Genomic DNA, 9,187 nt, shown 5'->3' with positions numbered 1-9,187 from the left:
CTGAACTGCAAAGCCCGGCCCCGCAACAGCCCCAGGGCCCCTCACTAGCAGAGAAGGAGGCCTGTGGAGCCACGGCCTGATGCAAGCCCGTGCGTTATGGAGTCCAACCGCAGCCCATGCAGGTGCTGAGGGGGTGTTAGGATGCTTCTCCCCCAGCACAGGGGAGGTTGCTGGTCCTCCCACTGCTGCGGGCTGACAGGAGGGACAGGGTCCCACACAGCCCACCACTCCCAGGCTTCATGCAGGACACCCTGTGCCTACAGGAAGGAGGCCAAGCAGCACCGAGGGGCTCCCTAGAAAAGTGCTTTATTTGAGCAGGGAGGGGAGTGGTTGCACACTGAGTCCATCCCGCTGCCGTGCCCCCTGCCTGGCCCCTCAGTCCGTCGCAAGCTCTCAGTCTCTCCCCAGCGGGCACACAGATGTGTCTCAGTCCTGTGTCCTCGGCTCTCGGCCAGCACTGCCAGCCAGCGCTCACGGCGGTTTGCGCTGCAGCACGGCTACTCCGTGACCTCGGGGACGACGCTCACCAGCAAAGTGTCGTAACCACGGCGCACCAGCAAGGCCAGGCTCTGCTGTGTCCGCACTGCCTCGTAGACATCCTCTGCGCGGCGCGTTGCCTGCCCGTTGATCTCCAGCACTACATCGCCTGCCTTCATCCCTGCCCTGGAGGGAGAAGGAAGTCAGGAGTGCACAGCAGGCGAAGCAGACGCCTGTCTGCGGCTTCATCCTCCGGGCAGGAAGGAGAGCCAGGCACTCCAGGAAGCTGGGGCTGTTGTGCCAGGCATTCCTCCAGCTCCGCAGGTAGCTTGGCCAAATGTTAAGCCCAGGCAAGAGCCACCGGTCAGCTTCTCCTGTAGACTGAGTGGTCTGCAGGGCCCAACCCCTGCTGCTCTGGGGCAAACCACATGGAGATAAATACACCCCACCCCGTGTACTTGTTCCTATGCCAACCCCCGAGGCACAGCTCGGCACTTACTGATGGGCTGGGGAGCCGATGATCACCTTGTGGATCAGCACTCCGTAGGAAACATCGGGAAAGCTGGGGTCACGTAGCTTCAGCTCAGCTAGGATGCTGCAGAGTGAAAAATCAGCATCGTAAGGAGCTGGGGAGCAGAGCAGGGTTCCTGCCTGGCTATGACTGCGCAGGCTTGAGGAATGTGGTGCAGAACCTCTCCTTCTGTGCTGCTGCAGAACTGACCAGCTGCAGACCCTGGGGGCACCCAAACACCACCATATTTCTGCCAACAACTAGAGAGGATGTAAGTCCTGGGCACGCCAGGGAGAGCTGGAAACTACCAGAGCTGCGGCCGGCTGGCTCCCAGCTTCTGGTGATGCACTCCCCATGTCTGAGCAGCCCCATGTCAGACAGCTTTTCCTGGTATCAGATCTGCACCTCCCCTACCATGGTTTCACTTCTCTCTCCTGCAGATAGGTCACAGGAGAAAAGCTATGCCCCCTCCTTTTGCCAGATGTGTCAAGTAGAGGTACGCCTACATCTCTCCCCCGGAGTCTAGACTGAACAATAGCAGTTCCTCCAGATCAGGTTTTCTAACCCTAGTTCTGAATTCTGCACCTCTCTGCTCCTATCCGGATGCTACCTGCTCCTGAAAGCAGTGGACACAGCGCTCCAGCTGGACCTCACAGCTGTGCACCATGTGAACTGCTCTCTGTGAATTTCTCTCAAATACTGTACCAGCTCTGATCCACTGTAAGCCCAGAAAATCCTGCACCCAGCTCCTTGCTCCCCACCAGGTACCCGTTCCATCAGCTGACTCCCCGCTTTACGCGGGTTTATGCTGAACCCCTGTTGCACAGTACTTTCGCACAGATCTTTGTGAGTTGCTGTCCCTTCTTCATTCCGCAGTATCACAGCACTGATGAGCTTAGAAGGGTGCTCCAGAGGCCACCTTGTCCAACACCCTGCTCAAGCAGGGGCAGCCAGAATGGGCTGCTCAGGGCTGCATCCAGTTCGGTGTTGGATGCCTCCCAGAAGGGAAACTCCATGCACCCCTAGTCAGCCTGCACCAGGGTTTGAACACCATCACAATTGGAAAAAAAAAAAAAAAGCGATTTATTGCATTCAGCTGGAATCTGACGTGTTTCAGTTTGTGCCCATCGCCCCTCGTCCTGTCAGCAGGACGACCGATGCGATGTGAGCTGCGTACTTACCACGACCAGCCTGCTTCGCCTCCGTCACTAACACAGAACCAGGCGTGCCCTTCGGCAGGTGTCTCCACAAACATAACAAACCCACAGTTTTGTGCCTTCATGCCATGAGAGGCTGGAACAGGCTGCGGTGGGGTGTCAGCCCCAGCCAGCAGGTAAGCCCCCACCCGGGCGCTCAGTCACCCCCCCCAGCGGGACGGGGGATGGAATCAGAAGGGCAGAAGCAAGAAAATTTGTGAGCTGAGGTAAAGACAAGTCAGCAAGCAAAGAAAGGAGGAAGCAAACAAAACCACAAGGGATGCAGAGGTATCAGCGCCTCCCATTGCAGACTGGCACCAGCCAGCCCCTGAGCAGCTCCCCCAGTTTTACTGCTGGGCACAGCGCCGTGTGGTCTGCACGTCCCGCTGGTGTCCCCTCCCAGTGGGAAGAAGCACGAGGAACGCAGAGGGCCTTGGTACTGTGCATGCAGTGCTCACAGCTAAAGCACTGGTGTTACCAACACTGCTTTGGTCACTAATCCAAGACACAGCCTCCTGTGAGATTCTATGCAGAAAATCACCTCCTCCCCAGCCAGCCCTGGTACACACGGTCAGATCAAGGGCCTGCCTGCACCACCACCCATCTCCTGCACCTCTTGCTGCGGATGAGACAGCTCCCTCCCCAGCTGCCTGCTCTGGAAGCTCCTGAGCTGAAATGCTGCATCTGAGCTTTTGACAGCCAGTAAGATTTTGCTTCTGTAAGGGTTGCTCTTTTAAATCCTACAACATCAGCAAGTTCTACTGCACGCAGCATGAAGAACCAACCCATGTTTTAACATCTCTCTAGTAATGTCCCCCACCAGCTCCTGTTTCACATAGGACCTGTTCCCAACAGTCAGCACCTATTTCCTTTTCTGTTCCCCAAGTCCCTTGCTCAGCCCTCGCTTACTCCATGCTATAAGGCACAACAGCAGGAGCTCAGCCTCACCAGCTCTACACTAAATATTATTTGAGAAGACACTTCCCTAGCTGTATTTTTCTCTCCTCTCTAGAGAGCCATGCGAATCTCAGCAAGGACTTTTCATGGGAGAAAACAGGGTGCCCATATGGGCTCTGCCCTCTGATCAGAGCCCCACCTTTGGCTGGCAGCATGAACCCTCACCACAGCCTGTTCCCCATGGTGTCCCGTTCCGCAGCACGCTGCCCCAGCTGCAGCTCTCGTGCTGAGCACCAGCACCATCTGCTGGGCATGCCACCGGTGCTGACAGTGTTCCCCGCCCACCCTGCTGCCCCAAAATTCAGGAGGTGCCGCGCATCTCCTCCTGTTTGTGTGCCCACCCAAGGAACCAAGACCGCTGGTGGTGTGCAGTGCACAATCCCAGCCAACCACACAGGAGCCACCAGAGCTGTAGCAAGGGCAGAAGCACAGCCCTCAAATGTGTTTCTGGCAAGCACGTGGCAAGCATCAAACCCGCTAACGTGTTGAGCCCCAAGAATCTCTTGAGAGGTAGCTACAACAGCCAAGAAAGCAAAGCAGACACTCTGCCTTTGAAAAGGAAATTGCTCAGAGATGAGAGTGAAGATCCAGCGCTCTGCTGACAGCTGCATCTACGAGGCCACAGGCAGGAGATCAGACAGAGCTGCAGCAGTTCCCTCCCAGGGCCTGCAGCGCCAGGCAATGCTCTGTGCAGGGCCACCCAGTGCTCCGCCCCAGGGTGCTTGGTTTGGCTCCTATGTCGTGGGTCCTTGCCGGTGCCATGCTGGTTAGGACCATGATTTCTGTCCAGAGGCAGCACCCAGCTTCATCCTGACACGCAACACCCTCACACGGCCCTCCGGGAGACAGCCATGCTGTGTGTGCCAGCACAGCCTGCTCTCCTACCCCTCCCCTCCTGCCCCAGGCAGTGAACTCTACCGCAGGCACCTCTGCCACTCCTTGTTCTGGAAGTGCCAGATCCTAGAACTGCTTCTGCACCGCTGCAATCCGCCTGCCAGAGCCCTCCTCGCACAGAGCACAACCTGCCCAACGTTTTCATCACAACTTTCAGTTGGCACAATGAATGTCTACTAATTACACATTTCTGGTGGCTGCCCATTCAGGCAAGGGCGTTGCAAGGGCTCTTCGCAGAACTCCTCTTAATGAGGATTAAGACACCGATGTGGTAAACTTAGGGACTTTTTATCTGCTTGCATGTTCTGCCACAAGCATAGAAATGTGCAGGTTTCTAATTTACCCCTGACACACAACTTAGAGTCTAAACACACCACCAGCAAAGAGATTTTGGAATTTAAATGCTTGAGCTGCGAAGACAATTCTCCCCAAACCTGGCACTGCCAGTTGGTTTGGAAGAGCCCCTCGCAGTCACCATGCCCCCACAAGGCTGGCCTGCTGGCCCCTGATCTCAGAGCACATACCTGGGCGTAAGAGTCAGCATCATCACCCCGATGTAACGGCGCTTTGTCTCGGCGTTACCGAACCAAGAGCCTGCCGATGGAAGGGACATCAAATGGCAGAGCTGCAAACAGACACGCTCAAAACAGCACCGGGCTGAGCCAGGCAGATCACAAAGCACACGCACCTCCCAGCAGACATTGCACAGTGGTTCTGATCCCCTACCAACACAAAACGTCAGTTCCTTTAGCAGCTCTACAGGCACTGCACACTTTGCTCTCTTGGTTTGAGTTGTGGTTGTTTGGCCTGAGAGCATCCCTCCATAACATTAACACAGAATCAGATAACAAGAATCTGCATTAAACAAATTATCAAAAACCCTAAGAAAAAAAAAAAACAGGCACTGTTCTACAGGACTAAGTTAACCACTTGTCATTTATGATACAGCTGACTTCTGTACTTGTGTTTCTGTTCTTTACCTTGGCAGTACCCACAGGGCTAAGTAGCCTCCAGGGTCCAGCTCATCCTTCCCCTTCTTGAATCTCAAGACACGGTGTGCTCACCTACTCTCTGGGGACTTAGCTGCAAGCTACTTGGGACGCTCTGAAAGTCTTTATCTGCAGCAGCAGCAGGCCAGCATCCTCCTTGGGGCCAGTTATTTCATGCTCTGTGGCCACAGAAGCAGCACACAGCTTTCCCCTGAGAAAAGCACTCACTGCTTCATGCCAGACGGAATAATCTTACCCCCACACAACACTTCCTCCTGCTACGTGTGCCCTTCTCTCTGAAGAAGTTCTGAGAGTCCAGCTAGGCCAGTGCTTCCTGCTTCCACCCTCCTCCTCCTGCCCTCCTTCCCCCAGCACCTGAACGGGGAGGCACCCCACTCACTTTTGCGCTGTTCCTCCTTCTGCAGGAACTTCCGCAGCCGGTCTGAGGGGATGGCAAAGGAGATGCCTGACGTCACCTTCATGGTGTTCACTCCAATCACTTCTCCATCCTGCAGCGAAAAGGGCACAATGTTCTCCAGCCCTCACCTTTATGGAGAGGAGGGGAAGCAGAACGCAAACCCAGAGCCCTGCCTGTGCCCCCATCCCTCCCCAGCCTGCCTGAGGCTGGGCAGGGACGGGCCCCAGAGGCTGCAGCCATGCAACCCTCCCCACGCCCTGAGAACATCAGCCATGCTGGCCTCACCACGGCGAGGTTTGGCTCTGCCGTGCAAGTTCCATCGGTGTGGGCTCCCCAGAGCAGCTGCTGAACAGGACCAAGCAGGGCTCCCACCCTAGGCTCATTCCCTGCTCCCTCCTCAGGGAGACTGGAGCATGCACAGTCCCCTCCTCCCCGACAGCTGCGAGCGCCCGCACAGCGCTGCCACCGAGAGCACCCAGCCCCAGGAGGCAGAGCCCACCAGCATACCCGTGGGAGAACTTACCAAGTTGACGAGGGGACCCCCGGAGTTCCCAAACTGCAGCAGGAGAGAGAGCAGTGAATAGGCCGTGAAAGAGACACCCTCAAACAGCCCAACCCTCAGCAAGGAGGCAGAGCCCAGGGAACAGGGGTCGGGCCACGAAACAGCCAGGTCACCAGCCAGAAACCCCCTTCTCCCAGCCCTCCACGCCCAGCTTCCTCGGACCTCACAGCACCCAGAGCCCTTCCCTAGCTCCCCCTTCCCAGGGAGGGCCGTGGGAAGGGGTGCCAGCCACCGCGTCCCCCCGGCTCCCTTACGTCGATAGCAGCATCGGTTTGGATGTACTCCATGTCAGAGGCGGCCAGACCCAGCTCCCGGCTGCCGCGCTGCGCGGAGCTGACGATGCCGGAGGTGATGGTGTTCTGCAGGGCGAAGGGGCTGCCCATGGCCACCACAAACTCTCCCTGGCGCACCTCGGAGGAGCGGCCGAGGGGCAGGGTGGGCAGCGGGCGCTGGAAGAGAGGGAGAGGGTGAGCGGAGAGCTGCCCAGGGAGCACCCCTGCAGCAGTAACACGCACCTTGGGCTTGATCTTGATGGTGGCGATGTCTGCGACCTGGTCCACGTCCTGCACCACCGCGTCATACTGCTCCCCGCTGGCCAGCTTCACCCGCACGCGCCGCCGGTTTGCCACCACGTGTGCGTTGGTCACAATGAGCCCATCCGGAGACACCAGGAAACCCGAGCCATTGGAGATGGGCACATCACGGCCCGAAAACGGGTGCCTGCAAGGTGGGCGGAGGTCACGGGGGTGGCAGGGACCCGGAGGGGACCGGTGGGGACCTGGGGCAGCAGCTGGAGCCCAGGCAGGCCGGGTGCCCGGGCTGGTAGGCCTGGAGAGCAGCAGGGAGCAGTACCTGGGGGGCGGCACAATGCGGGGGCTCCTTCACCTCCCCCCGACAGGCACCCATCCCAGGGGTCTGCACAGATGTGCACACAGTGGGGGAACAAGCAGGAGGAGCCACAAAGCCACACGCAATAGCAAAGGTGTAACCCCGTGAGGACCACAGGGATGTGGTGGGAAGCACACCTGACTGGAGAGCTGCATGGGACAGTGCAGGTTCTGTAGGAAAAACAGGCAGGGACTTAGGGAAAGAAGAAACCTGAACACAGAGCTTTGCCTTGGAGCAGGTAAGAACCACCTAGGAGGGGAAGGGTACATCTGTACCCTTTGTTTCTCAGGAATCCTAAATTGCTGTGCCAGAAGGCAGGATCTGTGGGAAGGCAGCGTGACACAGAAGCTCAGGAGGGGACCACTGAGGCCAACGAGACACACACAAGCCCGTGGGACCAGACAGCGTGCGGCAGGCTGACCACAGAGTCACTGAGGTTGAAAAAGACCTCCAAGATCACCCCCTACCACCATCACCCACTAAACTGTGAGAAGCAAAGCTGTGTTTTTGCAGTAGAAATGACCCCTCGGTGTCCCTCAGCACCACATCCAACCTTCCCTTAAACACCCCAGGGACAGTGATGCTGCCATGTCCCTGGGCAACCCGTCCCAACGCCTGACTGCTCTTTCTGAGAAGAAACGTCTCCTCATTTCCAGCCTGAAGCTCCCCTGGCACAACTTGAGGCCATTCCCTCCCGTTCTATCGCTGTTGATCTGCAAGAAGAGGCCGACCCCCAGCTCCCCGCAACTGTAGTTGCAGAGTGCAGTGAGGTCTCCCCTGAGCCTCCTCCAGACTAAACAACCCCAGTTCTCTCAGCCGCTCCTCATAGGACTTGTGTTCCAGGCCCTTCACCGGACAAATCACTTGGCCTTGATGTCTTTCTTGTAGTGGGGGGCCCGGCACTGAACACAGTACTCGAGGTGCGGCCTCACCACAGCTGAGTACAGGGGGATGATCACCTCCCTGCTCCTGCTGGCTACTCTATTTCTAATACAGGCCAGGATGCCATTGGCCTTGGCCACCTGGGCACACTGCTGGCTCATGGTCAGGTGAGCATTGACCAGCACCCCCAGATCCTTTCCCTCTGCACAGCTTTCCAGCCTCTCTGCCCCCAGCGCTGCATGGGGTTGTTGTGCCCCAAGCGCAGGACCTGGCACTTGGCCTTGCTGAATCTCATCCCTTGGCCTCTGCCCATTGACCCCTCCTGCCCAGGTCCCCCTGCAGGGCCTCGCTACCCTCCAGCAGACCGACACATCCCCCAGCTTGGTGTCCCTTTGAGTCTGCTGTTGGCGCTCTTCAAACAGTCCCAGTGCCTAAGGAAGGCTCCTGAGGGCTGGGAAGAGGAAAATACCACAACAGCCTTCAACAACACCACGACCGAAACGCGGGGCAGCCAACCTCACCTGTCCAACTTCACCTGACCGGCCCCTCCGCCCAGCGGCCGTGCCGATGAGGGGACAGCAGCGGACGCCGCCTGCCCTAGCTCCGAGTCGGGTGACGAAGCCCCCCGAGCCCCCGGCCCTGCCCCCGGCCCTGCCCCGAGCAGCCCCCAGCTCCGCGCCCCTCAGAGCCCCCCCTCAGAGCCCCCCTCAGAGCCCCCCCCCCCCATCCCGGACCTGCCCACGATCTCCACGTAGACCAGGGCCGGCGCCGTTTTCTCCACCACATCGGCGATGAAGTTGAAGGCGGCGCGGGGCGAGGCGGGCGGGGCGGGCACGGCGGCGCTCAGCGCGGGGGGGCGGCCCTCGGCCTGCCGGGCCCACAGCACCGCCAGCGCCGCCGCCCCCGCGCCCAGCGCCGCCGCCAGCGCCTGGCGCCCCACGGGGGGAGGGGGCGGCGGGGGCGGGGGGGGAGGCGGCGGCGGGGGGGTCCCGGCGGCCCCGCGCAGCGCCCGGCCCCAGCGCGCCGCGCCCGCCCACGGCCCGGCCCGCGCCCACCGCGCCAGCGCCGCCATGCTGCCAGCCGCGGGGCGTGCCGGGAGATGTAGTTCTAAGCTCGGCAAGCCTGCCGGGAGGCGCTTTGCGCCGCGGGGCACGCTGGGAGTTGTAGTTCTGACCCTGGCAAGCCTGCCGGGAGGTGCCTTGCGCCGCGGGGCACGCCGGGAGCTGTAGTTCTCGGCCCCGTACGCCTGTCGGCAGGCACCGTTCCACCGCGGGGCACGCTGGGAGTTGTAGTTCTCAGCCCGGCGGGCCTGCCGGCAGAGGTCGTCCCGGCGCGGGGCGCTCCGGTAGCGGCAGCGCGGGTCGGCCCCGAGCGCCGGGACCCCGGCAAAGTGGGGGGGGAGTGTGTGAGGGG

At 59.8% G+C, this 9,187-nt stretch overlaps 1 protein-coding gene across 2 annotated transcripts; it reads right to left on the bottom strand.

The window, feature by feature from the left end:
• Positions 1–290: 290 nt before the first annotated feature.
• On the bottom strand, positions 291–8,861 carry HTRA2 (HtrA serine peptidase 2). Of its 2 annotated transcripts, XM_072038007.1 has the most exons (8): positions 8,509–8,861; positions 6,520–6,724; positions 6,259–6,453; positions 5,966–5,998; positions 5,425–5,533; positions 4,560–4,629; positions 977–1,072; positions 291–663 (listed from the first exon to the last, which is right to left on the bottom strand). In XM_072038007.1, the coding sequence occupies exons 1-8, from the start codon at positions 8,844–8,846 to the stop codon at positions 498–500; spliced, it is 1,212 nt and encodes a 403-aa protein (XP_071894108.1). In that variant the 5' UTR covers positions 8,847–8,861; the 3' UTR covers positions 291–497. The 2 variants fall into 2 exon arrangements, with proteins under 2 accessions (XP_071894108.1, XP_038034482.1); XM_038178554.2 differs by having other exon boundaries at positions 6,259–6,724.
• Between the last annotated feature and the right edge of the window lie 326 nt (positions 8,862–9,187).

The sequence above is a fragment of the Anas platyrhynchos genome, chromosome 4 (genome assembly GCF_047663525.1).
Source record: "Anas platyrhynchos isolate ZD024472 breed Pekin duck chromosome 4, IASCAAS_PekinDuck_T2T, whole genome shotgun sequence".
Taxonomy (NCBI): domain Eukaryota; kingdom Metazoa; phylum Chordata; class Aves; order Anseriformes; family Anatidae; genus Anas; species Anas platyrhynchos.
This window is presented reverse-complemented; position numbering and strand designations above follow the sequence as displayed.